Source organism: Miscanthus floridulus, chromosome 10, assembly GCF_019320115.1.
Source record: "Miscanthus floridulus cultivar M001 chromosome 10, ASM1932011v1, whole genome shotgun sequence".
NCBI classification, from domain to species: Eukaryota; Viridiplantae; Streptophyta; class Magnoliopsida; order Poales; family Poaceae; genus Miscanthus; species Miscanthus floridulus.
In genome coordinates this window covers 85,023,013-85,041,937 of record NC_089589.1, presented here as the reverse complement: position 1 = coordinate 85,041,937, position 18,925 = coordinate 85,023,013, and the positions used below count along the sequence as shown (strand labels likewise).

The 18,925-nt window shown below is 48.5% G+C and overlaps 1 protein-coding gene across 3 annotated transcripts; it reads right to left on the bottom strand.

The window, feature by feature from the left end:
- Window positions 1–629: 629 nt before the first annotated feature.
- On the bottom strand, window positions 630–15,957 carry LOC136486824 (protein LOWER TEMPERATURE 1-like). 3 transcript variants are annotated; one of them, XM_066483850.1, is made up of 7 exons: window positions 15,770–15,957; window positions 15,594–15,639; window positions 13,543–13,666; window positions 2,565–2,701; window positions 1,917–1,996; window positions 1,411–1,511; window positions 630–960 (listed from the first exon to the last, which is right to left on the bottom strand). In XM_066483850.1, the coding sequence occupies exons 1-7, from the start codon at window positions 15,932–15,934 to the stop codon at window positions 951–953; spliced, it is 663 nt and encodes a 220-aa protein (XP_066339947.1). In that variant the 5' UTR covers window positions 15,935–15,957; the 3' UTR covers window positions 630–950. The 3 variants fall into 3 exon arrangements, with proteins under 3 accessions (XP_066339947.1, XP_066339948.1, XP_066339949.1); XM_066483851.1 differs by lacking the exon at window positions 2,565–2,701 and adding an exon at window positions 2,076–2,156; XM_066483852.1 differs by lacking the exon at window positions 2,565–2,701.
- Between the last annotated feature and the right edge of the window lie 2,968 nt (window positions 15,958–18,925).

The window sequence follows — 18,925 nt, the reverse complement described above, 5'->3', positions numbered from 1 at the left end:
TTCAGCAAGTTGAACGAGTATAGAACACTTGAATGAGTTTTCTTTTTTTTTTCAAAAACTAAGGAATATTCGACTGCAAAAATATTGCACGTCGCTTTTTCATGACCAGAGCAATAAGAAAAGTCACAAAAACACCTTAAAAAAATAGAATGGAGCCATGAGCATAGCCCAAGCAATTTCAAATTATTTCCTCGATTTGCCGGTTCAGATGCTTCAGAGAACTATTAGTTGTCTAACCAGTAACCAGCACGTTGTCCTTTTGTTTTTAGGTGTCAATTGCAGATTTGCAGTCTCTCCAAATACTGAGGATGCGGCAAGTGGCATTTCAATGTAAAAAGTATGACAACTGTGGTAGACGATATATATATTCATTTCACGATCAGTTTTGCTTTTCTAGTGAGATTGTTCAATCATTTGGTAAACTGGCAGAAATGATCTTTGCAAGATATTGGAGCATGACAGCTGACCAAAACATTGGATCATCACCACCATATAGCTGTTCCAGGATATCTGACTGGAACACCGCTGACGTGACTGCTGCTATCTTCAATTTGCAGCACTACGGTCGAAACGAAATAAAAGGAAAAAAGATAGGCACAAGAATTCGGCAATCAGAATACAGACATGAATTAACTTAGCAAAAAGAGCAGATGCAAAATGCACCTTAGCATTGAATTCACATACCTGCATTTCTAAATCTACCGGGTATGAGAAAACAGGGAATTCATGACGGTTGACAGATAACAGCTACTCAACAAATTCTGAGTATAATAAGGTCCGACAAAGTCCCAACCTACATATGCCACTACATCGGACTAAATCTAGACAGAACAGCCACTGACAAGTACAGCCTGACGATACTCATTTGGTGGTAACCCTGCCTGCAGGGGTTTGGTTGACCAAACAAGGACGAGATTGATGTCAACCCTGTAACTCCCGTAAGCGAGTAATCAGTTCATCCTGCAAAAGCAAAATGCAGTCACACTTTCAATTGGTTCTAGGGTGAAATAATGGCCATAAAATGAATAATATAGGCATGGAGAAAATTAGCTGAATTTTTTCTTCTGCCCCCAGGTTTTCTTAATAGAATACAAAAGAACACTGAACTGAATTTGTTTGTTACAAAATATCTTTTCTAACACCACATTTGGTGGCCTTGAAGACTAATAAAAATATTAAACACAAAGGCCATAACCTGCTGGCACTAATCATATAAAATGAAAATGCAAGAGCATTGGTATCGACTTCAGGGGATGAGTATGTATGGAAAATCTATATTTGTTCATTCAGTGAAATTCTTCGGAATACAGTCTACAGATGGAGCACAAAATCAAAACGATGCACTACTCATTAGGACATTAAAAATGAAAAATCCCTTTCACAACAAGATTGAGAAATGGTTTCACTTGCCTTTTTCCCTTTGGTCGATAGACCACTTTGTCGTAGAAGTGCACGTAACCTCTCCACTGTAAATGATTGCAGTGTGTGCTGTGAAAAGCCAGAAATTTCTTCTGCAAAATTAAAGTACCTCTAAGATTCAAGAAAAAATAGCTAGTTATGCTGGGGTTGGAGAAAAACAAGAGTACATATTTATTCTCTTATTGTTCAAAAGAGACTTTTATTCTCTTGAAACTCTATTAATGAATATCTAGATTCCAGAACATACACAAATATCACAAACAAAAGATAGATCATAATGCTATATTTTTCATAACTGGTTATGTGCTGATTTCGTTATCACTTGAAATGGAAACTTCCATAAGCTGGCTAGCAACTGGCAAATACATGGCTTTCGTTGAAAACAGGGGGAAGCTGCTATTTCTTTATTGGCTCTCTACTCCCTAAGATGCTAAAGGTAAAGGAGACAACCTCTGGATGATGAATACAACAAGAGGGTTCAGGCGAAGAAAAATTACCACAGGCTGATGATCCAGAGGAAGTACCCAAGTTAGCCCTCTTTGCTGAATTGTTGACATCCAAACTTCTGGCAGCAGATCTGGTAACATAAAAAGAGAATTTACTTTTGAGTCAACTTATGCAAAGTTTGACCATCCAGCCAATAAGCAGTTAAGCACCCATGAAGAAGGAAGCTCCACAAAGGCCATCCAGCCAATAAGCAGTTAAGCACCCATGAAGAAGGAAGCTCCACAAAGGTCCTGACAACTAGGTATGTGTAAATCTCAAGTAGACAAGTAGCTAATTAATATCAGGACATAATCAAGCGACAAGTTATTATCAGCAATCAGCATTTGTCAACTTCTGATGACTAATTTATTTTAGTAGATTGCTGAAGTGAAATTGATATTTATAGCATAAGAAACTACAAATAGCACCAACTAATTTGTAAAGAAGAATCCACATGTTTCTGTATGCCATTTCCATTAACTTGTTTTTATGTCAAGGAGATAACCCCTCAGCCTAAATGTTTAGGCCATCTATGTTCATTTATCGCCACCATCCCAATAAGCACCCATCAATCTAAGAAGTGCCTCCAATTGTTTTTGTCAAATGTCTACAATAGTCAAACATGAAGGGCGGGTCTGGTGCAAGCGGTTGAGTCTTACCGCCTGTGACCAGAAGGTCCCGGGTTTGAGTCACGCTCTCCTCGCATTGCACAGGCAAGGGTAAGGCTTGCCACTGACACCCTTCCCCAGACCCCGCACAGAGCGGGAGCTCTCTACACTGGGTACGCCCTTTTTTTCTACAATAGTCAAACATAGAAGAACTATCTTCAGAAAAGAACTTTGCGGTTGGGCAGCCTCAACCAAGTTAGGAGTCTTCTGACATGAATTTTAATTTTCTACTAAACCCAGCCTTCCCATCTTGACCCACCTTGTCCGGATTGAAGGCACAGCTCGTTTAACATTAATGCACTACTTCTAATCATAAAACATTGCCAATGAGAACATACTGCAATTGTAGTACTGGAAATAGAACAGAATGAAGTACTCTATATTTGGTAGTGCCAGCAAGCCTATGCATGAAAATAGAGTAAACCAATCCAAGGTGTTTGGCCTTGCCCCTATGAGGTCATAATGATTCATTTGGTAGTTCCATAATGATTTATTTGAACCTGTATTTAATCACCTATTCCAATGGAATCATACAGAAAAGTAAACATTACTTAGAATTCAGGAGCATCAAACATGGAACAATAAATGGGTGTTGATGAAGGATATGAAAGAATATTAAATATAGGTAACTAAGTAACTTACGACTACCAATATTCATGCCTATGACGAGTAATTCAAGAAAAAATATATCCTTAAAATCAACAGAAGTACTGAAAACGCAACAAGATTTTAGCAATTTCATATGCGCAAGGAAATTATATTCATGCAACATCATGTATCTGTTAACTACTAACAGAACATACACAAAACTAGGGGCTAATACACAGTGTTCACCTAAACGGCCGTTTATGATGGGATAAGTCTCTGTTGGCAGTCTTTGTGGGGCTGGCTGCAGCTTGTCTTTGTGGGAGTGGCTGCAGCAGCATCTTGACTGAGAGGACAGCATCCTTGCAGCTGGTCTTTAGCTAGGACAGCATCTTAGAGGACAGCATATTAGCATCTTAGACTACCATCTTGGCATATGCTTGACTGGCTAGCAGCCTATAAATATATAACCCCAACCCCTTAGGTGGGTATGGCATTTGTGTGAGAAACAAAGAAAATTGCCCCAACTCCTAGTGTCATCCTCTCTCGATGAGAGTAAGAATTCTGCTACTACCAAGAGTAAGAATTCAGCGACTAACAACTGGTATCAGAGCCGTATTATCCTGTAGCCTGAGCATCTCTTGCTCATCTTCTCTCCCAGCCCCAGCTGTTGGCAGCAACAGCTCCTCCGGCCGCTCCTGTTCACTCCTCTCCCTCTGCGCAGCTCGTCTGAAGCAGCCCTCTCCCCACGCAGCAGCCCCCCGGTAGCGCGTCATGTCCGCAGGGCAGTCTCAGCGCTCGGTCGCCTCGAGCACGCGGCGTCGGCAGGAGGCCGAACTTGCCACGGCAGAGTAACGCGAGCGAGCGGCGGCAGAGACCGCTGCGGCGGCGGCAAGGGCGTCGAGGCTGGCAGCGGCGGAGCTAGCAGCAGCCAGAGCGGAGGCGAAAGCAGCGGCGGCGGCGGATGCAGCGCGTGCGGCGACAACGGAGGTCGAGGCTCTGCGCGGCAGCATCGGTAGCTCCATTTCCGCTGAGGACACCGCCGACGCGGACCTCGAGCTGCTAGAGAGGGAGGCAGCGCGAGCGCAGGCGGCGCAGTGGGCAGCCACGCACGCCCACGAGCGTGGCGGCAGCCCAGACAGGCGCGGACGCGCTAGCGGCGCTCCTGGAGGAGGCGCGCACGGCAGTGGCGCTCCTAGAGGAGCCGCGCACGCCCACGAGCGCGGCGGCAGCCCAGACAGGTGCGGACACGCCGGCGGCGCTCCTGGAGGAGGCGCGCACGGCGGTGGCGCTCCTGGAGGAGGTGCGCACGGCAACGGTGGCGGACGGGTCGATGGAGAGCACGACCTTCACAGGCAGCGTGGCTCTCTCTCCCCGGATCGGTACCATGGTTACCACGGTTTCCAGGCTGTTGTCAGGGACGTCGGCCCCGGCGGTTGGTGGCCTACCCTCACCAAGACCAACTACGTCGAGTGGGCTGCGGTGATGAGGATAAAGCTCCAGGTGTGGCACGTGTGGGAGGGCAGTCCGGTACGACGACGTCGACTACGACTAGGATCGACGGACGCTGGATGCCCTCATCGCTGCAGTCCCGCCCGAGATGAAGTTCTCGCTTATCAACAAGCAGACTGCCAAGGAGGCTTGGGATACCATCGCTGCGGCACGCATCGGCAACGACCGCGCCTACAAGTCCACACTGCAGGCACTTCGCAAGGAGTGGGAGAACCTGGCCTTCAAGCCAGGTGGGGACGTTGATGACTTCGCTCTCCGTCTCAACACTCTGTTGCAGAAGATGGTGCAGTTCGGCGAGATGACACCTACGGCGAGGAGAGAGCTGTCGAAAAGCTCTTCCGCTACGTCCCCGAGAAGTACAAGCAGATGGCTCGCTCGATCGAGTCTCTGCTGGATCTCTCCACGATGTCGATCGAGGAGGCGATAGGTTGCCTCAAGGTCGTCGACAACGATGAGCCACAGTCCCTCTCGGGGCCCATCACCACTGGCGGGAAGCTCCTTCTCACTCGGGAGCAGTGGCTTGCCAACCAAGGCGACCGGAAGAAGGGGGAGCCTTCTTCCGCGATAGGCGGCCGCAAGCGTGGCAAGCCGCGCAAGGCGCGCAGAGACGCCCAGGCTGGGGCGCGAGGACGTGCCGAGGGTGATGCCCGCGGAGGCGCCCAGGGCGGCGCCGCCGGCAGGCACAAGCCAGCACGAGACGACGCCTGCCGCAACTGCGGCCAGCTTGGCCATTGGGCCAAGGATTGTCGACAGCCACGACGCGGCCAGGCCCACGTCGCACAGGCGGAGGAGCCGGCTCTGTTAATGGCACATGCAAGCATCGAGCTACCTCCAGCGGCACTGGCCGCAGCGGCTCTCCTCCACCTTGATGAGCCAAAAGCACACGCCCTCCTCGACGACGGCTCCGGCAACGACAAGACTGACGGGTGGTGCCTCGACACCGGCGCCACCCATCACATGACCGGTCGACGGGAGTTCTTCACCGAGCTTGACTCTAGCGTCCGAGGCTCCGTCAAGTTTGGGGATGCCTCCGGCGTGGAGATCAAGGGCGTCGGCTCTGTCATCTTCACCGCCGTGTCTGGTGAGCACAGGCTGCTCACCGGAGTCTACTACATCCCCGCGTTGAGGAACTCCATCATCAGCTTGGGACAGCTGGATGAGAACGGTTCACGCGTGGTGGTTGAGGATGGAGTCAAGAGGATTTGGGATCATCGTCGTCGCCTTCTTGTCAAGGTATCCAGAAGCGCAAATCGACTCTACGTCCTTAACGTGCAGGTGGCACAACCCCTCTGTCTCGCTGCTCATCGGGACGACGAGGCGTGGCAGTGGCACGAGCGTTTCGGGCACCTTCACTTTGAGGCCCTGAAACGGCTCAGTGCCACGGAGATGGTGCAAGGCCTGCCGTGCCTCGACCATGTGGAGCAACTCTACGACGTCTGCGTGTTGATGAAGCAGAGGCGACTCCCCTTTCCCCAGCGGGCGAGCTTTCGAGCCAAGGAGAGGCTCGAGCTTGTGCACGAGGACTTGTGTGGCCCGGTGACACCGGCCACATCGGGAGGACAATGCTACTTCCTGCTGCTCGTCGACGACCTCTCCCACGACATGTGGGTGATGGTCCTCGGCAGCAAGGGAGAGGCTGCGGACACCATCAGGTGCGCGCAGGCTGTTGCGGAGGCGGAGTGCGGCCGCAAGCTGCGCGTGCTGCGCACCGACAACGGCGGCGAATTCACGGCGGCTGAATTCGCGTCGTACTGTGTTGACGAGGGCATTCAGCTCCACTACTCCGCGCCGTACAGCCCGCAGCAGAACTGCGTCGTCGAGCGGCGCAACCAGACGGTTGTGGGGATGGCTCGGGCCCTCCTTAAGCAGAGGGGGATGCTGGCTGTCTTCTGGGGAGAGGCGGTGGTGACGGCCGTCTACATCCTCAACCGCTCGCCTACCAAGGCGCTCGACGGTAGGACGCCGTACGAGGCTTGGCATGGGCGCAAGTCGGCGGTCTCCCACTTGCGGGTCTTCGGCTGCCTCGCGTTCGCCAAGGAGCTTGGCCACATCAGCAAGCTCGACGACAGGAGCACTTCGGGAGTGTTCATCGGCTACGTGGAGGGCTCGAAGGCCTACCACATCCTTGACCCGAAGACACAGCATGTGCGCACGGCGCGCGACGTTGTGTTCAACGAAGGGCGAGGATGGACGTAGGCAGCTTTTCTTCGGCGAGCGTGTCTACCCCAGTCCCTGAGCCTCCACCGACCCCGGCGCCTGCTACTCCGACAGCACCACGCTCTCCAGCCAGGACCTCGGCTACGATAAGTTCTGCGCCGGCTCCACCACAGCCGGCAACGCCACGCACTCTAGCACCGACAGACACCTCTCCGGGCACGTCTACTCCAACACCAGCTCGTGTCGAGCATAGCCCGGTTGAGCCCGCTACTCCGCTCGCTCACGACGAGGAGCGCATCGACGCGTACCACGACGGCGAGCCGTTGCGGTACCGTACGATGGAGAACCTTCTCGGCGACCAGCTGGTGCCGGGACCGGTGTCTCACGACCTAGAGGCGCAGTTGCACCTTGCGTGTGACGACGGCGAGCCTCGGTCGTTTGCAGAGGCCGAGAGACACGCGGCATGACGCGCCGCGATGCAGTTGGAGATGGATGCGGTTGAGAAGAACCGCACCTGAGAGCTTGCTGACCTCCCTCGTGGTCACCGCGCGATCACCCTTAAGTGGGTGTACAAGCTGAAGAGGGATGAAGCCGGCGCCATTGTCAAGCACAAGCTCGCTTGGTGGCACGAGGTTTCGTGCAGCAGAAGGGGGTCGACTTCGACGACGCCTTTGCTCCCGTGGCACGGATGGAGTCCGTGCGACGACTCCTTGCGCTAGCTGCCCAGGAGGGCTAGCGTGTTCATCACATGGACGTCAAGTCAGCATTTCTTAACGGCGACTTGAAGGAGGAGGTCTACGTGCACCAGCCGCCGGGATTTGCGATCCCCGGCAAGGAGGACAAGGTGCTCCGGCTGCGCAAGGCCCTCTATGACTTGCGGCAGGCATCGAGGGCGTGGAATGCCAAGTTGGATTCCACGCTAAAGGGGATGGGCTTCGAGCAAAGCCCGCACGAGGCGGCCATCTACCGACAGGGCAGTGGAGGAAATGCTCTGCTGGTGGGTGTCTACGTCGACGACTTGGTGATCACCGGCACCAAGGATGCGGAGGTGCGACATTCAAGAAAGAGATGAAGGCCACCTTCCAGATGAGTAACCTAGGGCCTCTCTCCTTCTACCTGGGAATCGAGGTGCACCAGGATGACTCCGGTATCACGCTTCGACAGACCACCTACGCCAAGCGCGCCGTTGAGCTAGCTGGGCTCACCGACTGCAACCCAGCTCTCACTCTGATGGAGGAGAGGTTGAAGCTGAGCCGCGACAGCACGACGGAGGAGGTAGATGCTACGCAGTACCGGTGTCTTGTGGGGAGCCTTCGCTACCTCGCCTACACACGGTCGGACTTGGCATTCTCCATCGGCTAAGTCAGTCGGTTCATGCAGCGACCGACGACGAAGCACCAGCAGGTTGTGAAGAGGATCATCCGCTACGTTGCGGGGACTCTCGACCACGACCTCTACTACCCTAGGTGCCCTTGGGCGGTACACTTCGTCGGGTACATCGACAGCGACCACGCCGGCGACATCGACACCAGCAAGAGCACGAGCAGGATCCACTTCTTCCTCGGCAAGTGCCTCGTTAGCTGCCAGTCAATCAAGCAGCAGGTGGTGGCCCTGTCCAGCTGCGAGGCTGAGTACATAGCAGCCTCCACCGCTTCGACTCAGGCGCTCTGGCTCGCTCGACTACTTGGTGATCTCCTCGGTAGTGACACTAGAGCGGTGGAGCTCATGGTGGACAGCAAGTCCGCTCTGGCCCTAGCAAAGAACCCCGTTTTCCATGAATAGAGTAAGCACATCCGGGTGAGGTACCACTTCATCCGAGGCTGTTCGGAGGAATGGAGCATCAAGGCGAGCTACATCAACACCAACGACCAGTTTGCAGACCTGCTTACCAAGCCTCTTGAGAGGATCAAGTTCCTTGAGCTCTGCTCCAGGACCGGGATGGTTCAACTTTCCCACAAGACGACACACAAGACTTAGGGGGAGAATGATGAATAAGTCTCTGTGGTTTTTTGTGGGGCTGCAGCTGTGCTCCTTGTGGCTGCATGGTGAAGGACAGCATCCTTGACTGGTCCTTGTGGTCTTGCTGCCCAAGGACAGCACAGCACCCTTGACTAGCATCTTAGCATCTAGGACAACATCTAGGACATCTTAGACTAGCATCTTGGCACATGCTTAGCTGGCTAGTAGCCTATAAATATGTATCCCCAATCCCTCAGGTTGGCATGGCATTTGAAAATAAACCTGAAAATTGCCCAACTCCTAGTGTCATCCTCTCTCGATGAGAGTAAGAATTCTACTACTACCAAGAGTAAGAATTCAGCGACTAACAGACACAGCGTGTGCGCACGGCGCGCGACGTTGTGTTCGACGAAGGGCGAGGATGGGCGTGGGACAAGGCGGTGGACGACGGCTCAGCTTCGACGTACGACAACTTCACTGTCGAGTACGTCCACTCCGAGAGAGCTGGGGGAGTAGGCAGCTCTTCTTCGGCAAGCGCGTCTACCCCAGTCCCCAAGCCTCCACTGACCCTGGCGCCTGTTACTCCGACAGCACCACGCTCTCCAGCCAGGACCTCGGCTGCGATGAGTCCTTCGCCGACTCCACCACAGCCGGCATCGCCACGCACTCCAACACTGACAGGCACCTCTCCGGGCACGTCTACTCCAACACCAGCTCGTGTCGAGCATAGCCCAGTTGAGCTCGCTACTCCGCTCGCTCACGACGAGGAGCGCATCAACGCGTACCATGACGGCGAGCCGTTGCGGTACCGTACGACGGAGAACCTTCTCGGCGACCAGCCGGTGCCGGGACCGGTGCCTCACGACCTGGAGGCGCAGTTGCACCTTGCATGTGACGACGGCGAGGCTCGGTCATTTGCAGAGGCTGAAAGACACGCGGCATGGCGCGCCGCGATGCAGTTGGAGATGGATGCGGTCGAGAAGAACCGCACCTGGGAGCTTGCTGACCTTCCTCGTGGTCACCGCGCAATCACCCTTAAGTGGGTGTACAAGCTGAAGAGGGATGAAGCCAGCGCCATCGTCAAGCACAAGGCTTCCTTGGTAGCACGAGGTTTCGTGCAGCAGGAGAGGGTCGACTTCGACGACGCCTTTGCTCCCGTGGCACGGATGGAGTCCGTGCGACTTCTCCTTGCGCTAGCTGCCCAGGAGGGCTGGCGTGTTCATCACATGGACGTCAAGTCGGCGTTCCTTAACGGCGACTTGAAGGAGGAGGTCTACGTGCACTAGCCGTCGGGATTTGCGATCCCCGGCAAGGAGGGCAAAGTGCTCTGCCTGCGCAAGGCCCTCTATGGCTTGCGGTAGGCACCGAGGGCGTGAAATGCCAAGTTGGATTCCACGCTTAAGGGGATGGACTTCGAGCAAAGCCCGGACGAGGCAACCATCTACCGACGGGGCAGTGGAGGAAATGATCTGCTGGTGGGTGTCTACGTCGACGACTTGGTGATCACCGGCACCAAGGATGCGGAGGTGGCGGCATTCAAGGAAGAGATGAAGGCCACCTTCCAGATGAGTGACCTGGGGCCTCTCTCCTTCTACCTGGGAATCGAGGTGCACCAGGATGACTCCGGGATCACACTTCGACAGGCTGCCTACGCCAAGCGCGTCGTTGAGCTAGCTGGGCCCACCGAGTGCAACCCAGCTCTCACTCCGATGGAGGAGGCTGAAGCTGAGCCATGACAGCACGACGGAGGAGGTGGACGCTACGCAGTACCGGCGTCTTGTGGGGAGCCTTCGCTACCTCGCCCACACACGGCCGGACTTGGCATTCTCCGTCGGCTACGTTAGTCGGTTCATGCAGCGACCGACGACAGAGCACCAGCAGGCTGTGAAGAGGATCATCCGCTACGTTGCGGGGACTCTCGATCACGGCCTCTACTACCCTAGGTGCCCTGGGGCGGCACACTTCGTCGGGTATAGCGACAGCGACCATGCCGGCGATATCGACACCAGCAAGAGCACGAGCGGGATCCTCTTCTTCCTCGGCAAGTGCCTCGTTAGCTGGCAGTTGGTCAAGCAGCAGGTGGTGGCCCTATCCAGCTGCGAGGCCGAGTAAATAGCGGCCTCCACCGCTTCGACTCAGGCGCTCTGGCTCGCTCGACTGCTCGGTGATCTCTTCGGCAGAGACGAGCGGTGGAGCTCAGGGTGGACAGCAAGTCCGCTCTGGCCCTGGCAAAGAACCCTGTATTCCATGAACGCAGCAAGCACATCCGGGTGAGGTACCACTTCATCCGAGGCTGTTTGGAGGAAGAGAGCATCAAGGCGAGCTACATCAACACCAAGGACTAGCTTGCGGACCTGCTCACCAAGCCCCTTGGGAGGATCAAGTTCCTTGAGCTCTGCTCCAGGACCGGGATGGTTCAACTTTCCCACAAGACGACGCACAAGACTTAGGGAGAGAATGATGGGATAAGTCTCTGTTGGCAGTCTTTGTGGGGCTGGCTGCAACTTGTCTTTGTGAGGCTGGCTGCAGCTTGTCTTTGTGGGGGTGGCTGCTGCAGCATCTTGACTGAGAGGACAGCATCCTTGCAGCTGGTCTTTAGCTAGGACAGCATCTTAGAGGACAGCATATTAGCATCTTAGACTAGCATCTTGACATATGCTTGGCTGGCGAGCAGCCTATAAATATGTATCCCCAACCCCTCAGGTGGGTATGGCATTTGTGTGAGAAACAAAGAAAATTGCTCTAACTCCTAGTGTCATCCTCTCTCAATAAAAGTAAGAATTCTGCTACTACCAAGAGTAAGAATTCAACGACTAACAGTTTAAACCGTTTAAACGGTCTGGTAAACGGAAAAGGGATCTTACTGTCTTGTTTAGAATCTATTCGGCCTGTTAAACAGCACAGGCGTTTACATGGTCGTAAACGTTGAAAAACGGTTGAAACAGGCGACACAGAACGTACTTAAACGGACCTGGGCGACTAAATGGGCCGTTCAGGAGATACAGGTCCGAGAGCGGGAGGAAAATTTCCAAAATTTTTGGTCCACCAAAACTCACGCCCAGAACACGCGCCTAATCTTCAACCAACCTGCAGGACATATATAATAGCAAGGCCCAATTCGTTGCATTAGGGTTCCTTATTTCCTATTCAACAGTGAGCCTGCCCCCGCGGCCACTCGTTCCACGACCACGCTTGCTGATCGGCCACCGCACTCCATCGATCCTCTCATCCTCCACCCAGTGAAGCCGTGCGCCTGTGTCCTTGCTCTCCAGGAAGGTGTCAAGAGAAGAATCATGCTTGGGTCTACGTGCCGAGGCCGCGCATGAGCGTCCTCATCCCGTGGCCACGTGCACCTCGAGCTGCGCCGGCGCCGGCGCCGGCCGCGGTGAGCTGGTGACGGCGTGCGGCCTCCTCTAGCCCTCCGACTACTCCAAGTTTCCAACCACGACAGACTCAAAGGTGCTCCTCCAATGTCCACTCTCTAGTACTCCATGTTATCTGGATCTAAAATTCTGAGTGGATATGCATGTACATTTTTGTTGTGATTCTCCATGTTGAAGTTCCGTGCACACTAGCTTAATGGAAATTGTTGCCTGCCAGCTAGCCTCTGTATTGATCGTTCCAGCTCTGACGCAACATTTTTGTCTACCATTTAATATAGTACACTAACTGGTTGAGTAAGTGTGAGACAAAAATATCTGTCCAATAGTATATAGAGTATCTGTGATCTGTGATCTGTGAATTCCTGTCCCAACTCATGGTTGTTTATCTTTTTGGTATATACTAGTTTCATGATTGCACCTGCTGCTCACTATCCGCCCAACAAATTTATTTATGATCATGGATTGTTTAAAGGGGCTTCCGTGCTCCAACAGGTGCTGATGTTGCACCATGTTTCCATACTTGTGCTGACAGCTTGTTAATTGTTAAAAAAAAAACAATCTCTGTTTTCAGTCTTCACTGTGTTACAATGGGCCAGCATTTCATGGGAAAATTGATAGATATACAAATGAACCAAAATGTGGAGCTGATGAGTACATTGGTTCTAGTGAACTTGTCATTTCAGATTGGTAACCAAACTTAAATTTGCTTTTGAAGATTCATACAAAAAAAGAATAAACAAGCTGACATGTGACGACCTGATGTGTGAGTCACTGAGTGTTGACAACTCAACCGAGAACTTGACAGTTGACACCTTGACAAAAATAGGTCATTTTGCTTATTTACTGATTTGTCTTTGGTCTATGGTCTTGTGCAGCCATGACCAACAATATTTAGACATTCTGTAATCTGAATATATGTACAAATGTGATGCTATGCACTATGTACTGATTTGAAGACCATGCTAAACAGCTGGCACAGTTGTCCATTATGATTTACCATGCTATTGTCTATAATTTGACTCATTTAGTAATTTCTCTCGTTAACCATGTTTTAATTGTCATGTGAATCAGTGAATGAGGACTTGCTATTGTGCTATAAATTAGAACTTATGTGCACAGAACATGTATACTCAATCCAGTATTTGTTAGAACACTTGATTTTTTACATGCACGTATGTATAATTATATATATTTTTGGAAAATAAAATAAAACCATTTAGACCGTTTAATTCCATTTAAACACCGTGTAAACAGTCTAAATGCTAAACGAAGGGTGACCGACTGTTTACCGTTTAGCATTTAGGAAAACATTGATAATACAACACAAGCACAGAATGTTTGTATCAAGATATTTGCATAATTTTGTTATTTACCTTTTCCCTCTGTTGTTTTCCCCTGGAGTCCTGGAATCTGCATCTTTACCCTCACTCCTCTGCTTGTTCAACTGGAGATGCCTGATTAAAATATTCGTTGAATCTGTCTTTATAACTTGTCCTTCTAAAATAAAAAAGAGATTAACCAGTCAAATAAAAAACTTAAATTGGCACAAACATAACAGTTTGTTGTAGGTATTGTTATGTATCATTTGTATACAGGATTAGGGCAATAGGCCCAAATATATAGGTACTAACAGCTGTGGTAACATGGAGAAAACCCCTTATATAGTGAAGAAATATAAACAGGTTAAACAAACTAAAGACATATCTAACAGATATCACAAATTTTGTACGTGTTTGTCATTACCATTAGTAGCAAATGTGACTCGCCATAAATATATGTAATTTTGCATAGTACTTGGGATGCTACAAGAGCTCAACTTTTTTTTCCCAGATAAAGGTTCCATGTCTTACGTCTCTTATTAAAAAACATGTTTCTATGGATGACAAGTGACTCCGTGACAAGAAAATAATAATAAAAAAGGTTGGTTGTAAGCATTGTGTCCCTAGACAAGATGCATCACTCAAACTTGAACTCAATGAAATACTAACTTTAGAGGACAGTCTAAAGTCACTGTTTCCTATTACTGTACACAATTATAAACACTAGCGACTTACAGTATGTACCACAAGGACCATTAGGCAGAAAACATAAAGCCAAAGGGCTCTAGTCCAGTTGGCTAGAGAATCCCGACGGCACCTCCCGGATCTTGAGTTCAACTCCCCGTGGGAGCGAATTTCAGGCTATGTTAAAAAAATCCCCTCGTCTGTCACCACTCAAAGCACAGGTCGTGCGTCCGGCCCACCCCAGCCCATCCCCAGGGTAACGGTTGGGTAACGGTGCGTTGTGTAAGGGTGGGGCAGGGGTTCGGGGATTTTCTCAGCCTGGGAACTGATAATTTCTTCTTAGTCTAATGCCGTGGGGGGTGGTCTTTCCCCGCCGGTCGAGTTTTTTTAGGCAGAAAACATAAACAATACTAGAAGGCTCTAAACCTACAGAACGTATCAAATGAACAACAATAAAGGTGCTTTTCTCAACTAACTCCAACTTATTAGATCTACTACGCCTTATCAGTTCTTTAACTGGGACCATATAGTTCCATGTATACTTTCATTGGAACCCTAATTAAAATTAAAGAGAGAAATTTTAGAAGCCCTAGAATATGACCTTCTGCACGAATGAAAGATTCATAGCAATCTTTCCACCATCAGAACAAACGAGCAAAGACTGACCAAAAAATGAATATAGTAGAAGACAAAAGCACCAAGATCATGCATACAAAAATCCAATATATCATGCAAAGTATTACAATGTCAATGAAGAACTTGGATCATGAAGATGTCATTCTTAAGTTTCTGCCATGTAGCAAGCGGGAAAACACCCAACTGGATGAACAGATCATCAATTTTTAAGCATTCAACTAAGACTGCTTCATAAAGGAAGTGACAAGAAGCTAAAGCCAGCAGCTTTGTTATGCATATCCCAAGAGCAAATTAACACTGAAAACATTTCAAACTAGCTGTGCATCCAACAAATTCATACTTTGAAGCGCAAACACTAGGATATCAAGTCACATACATTTTGAGCATATTATGCACAAGATTACCATTTCTAATCCAAATAGCAATCCACTAAACCAAAGAGCAAGTCATTGTAATTAGACAGGTAGCCAGAGAACCCTATGCACATCTTCCATTGAAAAAGAACAACAAAAGCCTTCACCCACCATGGAAAGCAAAACGAGAATTGCTAAGGCTAAAGTTCACTTATTTCTACACTACTAAAGTGCGTAAAACATATTTTAAGGCGAAATTACAATTTCAGTCCAGAGGGCAAACCCTTAAACCCTAGAGCGAAACATTCCATGGATTTGAGCACAGTAAACATTAACACCCCTAGAACTATCAAATTCAAAAAAAAAGCAAGCAAAGGAAAATGAGAAATGTCAGGCGGATTCTTCATAGAATCGTAACGAAAATCCACTGACCTGGGGGATCCGTGCTGTGCTCGCAGACGTAAACCCTGAACCCTCCCTGCGCAGATCACAGCGAGAAAGAACGGGCTCAGAACCCACCTCGCCGCGCGAATCGAGGCGCCTCAGAGCACGCGCGAAGAAAGTACAAATGTACACAGTAAGGGGGTTTTCAGTGTGAGGGTCTGTACCAGGTTGGAGGAGCCGGAGCCGGAGCCGGAGGAGAAGTTGCCGCGCCACGGCAACCCCGCGAGGAACTTTCCGGCGCCGCCCGCTCCAGGCTTTGCAGGCGCCTGCGAGCTCTTCTTCTCCCCGGCTCCGGCGCCGCCGCCACCGGAACCCTCTTCGGTCGCCATGGGGAATAGGAGGTCTTGTGTTTTTCTTTGCGTTTCTCATTTTTCGTTTGCTTTATTAAGCTCCTTTTGGTGGGCACCACACGGTTGGAACCTCGCTCCCAATTTTTAATTTTTTTTATCGACTTCATTTTTTTTATTACTCACTCCATTTCAAAACCATTTCAAAAATTATAAGGGAGTTTCGGCTTTTCGATTCATAGCTTTATATACTATATGTCTATGTCTAGATGCATAGTAAAATTTACAAAAATCAAAACACTTTATAAATTATAATAAAAAATATATTTTATTACATTACAAACTTACTGGGTGCTCAAACTCTATGATTAGAACAATTATAAAGATCTGTTTAGACTTTCTCCTCTAAACTTTAGAGTTAAAACTCCAAATAAGTGACGTAAAGTTAGCTTTAAATTTTAGTCCACCTTATATTAAAGCTTTAGAGTTCAAAAGTGAGCTAAAATGCTCTAAAACTTATAGAATTTTAAAGTTTAGAGAATGGGATCAAACATAAGAGTCTCTTTGCCTTTAAATTGATAGGAATAGAGATTGGTAAAAAAAAAACCACTTCTTCTTTAATTCAATCTCTAAATATAGATTTCCTTTATTTTGGATTTTTGGCTAGCTCAAAATGGAGAGCAGAGTTGACTCCCTAAAATACGTACAAGATACAGAGAACGTGTTGATGGGTGAAAAAAATAGAGAGCGCCGACGACGTTGCTCTTCTCTTGGTTCGTGTAGTGATGAACCGTTGTTTGATCGTGTGAGCACCATCAGATATTGAGATCAGACCATTATGATTATGGTCCAAGGAGGGAGAGTAAGGCCTTCCGCAGCGTGGTAGAGATGCCTCAAAATATATGGATCCTACAACTAGAATTGAGCACCGATGCTAAATGAGCTGCAGTGTGAAAAATATTTGGCACCGGAGCCATCTGGGATCGTTGGGACCACATCGAATAAAATAGCATTAAGTGTTTTCTCTCTCTGGTTCAGTCGCAGGCACGTAGGCTACTACTGTTGTCTACTACAGTAAATTAACCTATTTTATGCCCACTTGGCATCGCCTGCTCCTATTTCCTCCTGTTATTTTATTGATTGGGCGTCGCTTGGCATCAGTGAACGTACTTGCGCCGCTCCCCATTTTGCAGGCATCACTTCGAGTTAGCTTCGCTGCTTGCAATGTGAGGAGCGAAGCCAAAATCTTCTCTTTCTTCTCTTTGCATCACTCGAGTGCAACGCTGCGGAAGGCCTAATGGGCCAGAACTGTGTCGTGTGAGGGGCTGGGTGTTGAGAATGTGCAGTGTAGCTCTTATGTCGAGTAACTAGATCATACAAATATAAGAGGAAAAAATCCATATTATCTTCCTTATTTTTTGTGAAAGTCTGCTTTTCTTCTCTGAACTCTAAAATTAGGTAAACCACCTCCCTGAATTTTTAAAACCGTTTATTTTACCTTCTTACCGGTATAAGCAGTTTTCAAAGGTGGTTTTGTCTTTTCCTTTTTTTTATTTATTTTGGCTTAATGAAAAATCATAGTAAATCACAGAAAAATTATAAAATGGAAAATTCAATTTTGTTGGACTTCACATAAGTAACATAGCATACTTTAATATATTTTTTTACTGTAGCTTGAGATATATGCTTTTTGTAACTAATTCATAACTGCTGTTTCTATAGTCCAATTGTGGTGAAATTTTTATGATGAGCTAATTATTGTATGCTTGAACTGTAGTAAAAATTCCATACTCATTGAATCATACAACTAAGTTATACATATCCAATGAAACTGCAACTACATCAAAAAATTGGAACATATAATATGTTATACAAAAGCATATATCTAAAGCTACAGTAAAAAAAATATACTAATAGATATCATATTATATGTTCACTGTGTAGATCTACTCATGTGGAGTCCAATAAAATTAGATTTTCTATTTTATGATTTTTCTGTGATTTACTATGATTTTTCAAAGATTCAGCCGAAATAAATAAAAAAGAAAAAGACAAAACCGACTTTAAAAACCGCTTATAACCGGTCAGGAAGGTAAATGAATGGTTTTAAAAGTTCAGGGGGTGGTTTACCCAACTTTAGAGTTTAGGGATAAAAATCAGACTTTCGTAAAAGTTAAGGGAGGTAATGTTGATTTTTTCCAATACGAGAATGTTTTCTGATGTTTGTGTGTTGGGCCATCTGATCTAAGGCACATGTGATCGGATCAGATTTGTGAATTAACCATACACGTTTATCCCTATGCGCAAATGTATGGCTAGGTAGCTGTGTTTATTTGTTTATTTATTGGTTCATATTTCGATAATGCCAAAAGAAGACTATAGTATGCTCTCTGTGGAACAAACTAGTGTTCCAACATTTAAGTAGATTTACAAAACAGAAACTTATTTCTTAGAGCAACAACTAACACTTTCCGTGAAGTCCGATTTTGCGATTATGTGGCAAAAACCACGTCCAACAGACCGGCAACACAATCTCGAAAAATCGCCACGCGCTATCCTAGGTTTCTCAGTCACCAGACTTTGCGAGTCAAGCTCGCTCGCCATCTGCTGGCATTGGTGTTTTGTATACCGATTAGTAATTTATACGAATGTCGCGTTGCTCCATGAAGACGATGGTAGCATCCAAAAGACACGAGAAGTTATATTGATTCAGGCCAGAGCCTTACGTCCAGTCTTAGAGATGATCGAATGCGTGTTCCTCACTTGAATGCTCTAAAATTCTTACATGAGGGGGTGCAAGAATGGTGAAAAGAGGTAGGAGAGCTAGAGCTAGGAGATGGACTGCCCGAATGAGAGCTTCGGGGTCCAATGTCTGTGGAAGGGTGCCCTGGCTGCCCTCATATAGAGTTCGGGGCTAGGTCACATACAAAAAAGGAGGTTCTCCGGACTAAGGGGTCGTGAGCCTAAGGGAGGAAACCTAGCTAAATTGGCTTGCAAGTAATGCCATCTCTGTCTTAGTGTAGCACACTTTCG

What these genes read in the sequence shown, in the direction of transcription:
- LOC136486824 (XM_066483850.1), bottom strand. Translation starts at nt 15,934, where the DNA reads ATGGCGACCGAAGAGGGTTCCGGTGGCGGCGGCGCCGGAGCCGGGGAG. An exon ending in GGACCTTCTGGTCACAGGCG is followed by an intron (nt 1,997 to 2,564) that starts GTAAGACTCAAC and finishes TTATGTTACCAG; the next exon opens with ATCTGCTGCCAGAAGTTTGG. An exon ending in CTCTGGATCATCAGCCTGTG is followed by an intron (nt 1,512 to 1,916) that starts GTAATTTTTCTT and finishes TTAATTTTGCAG; the next exon opens with AAGAAATTTCTGGCTTTTCA.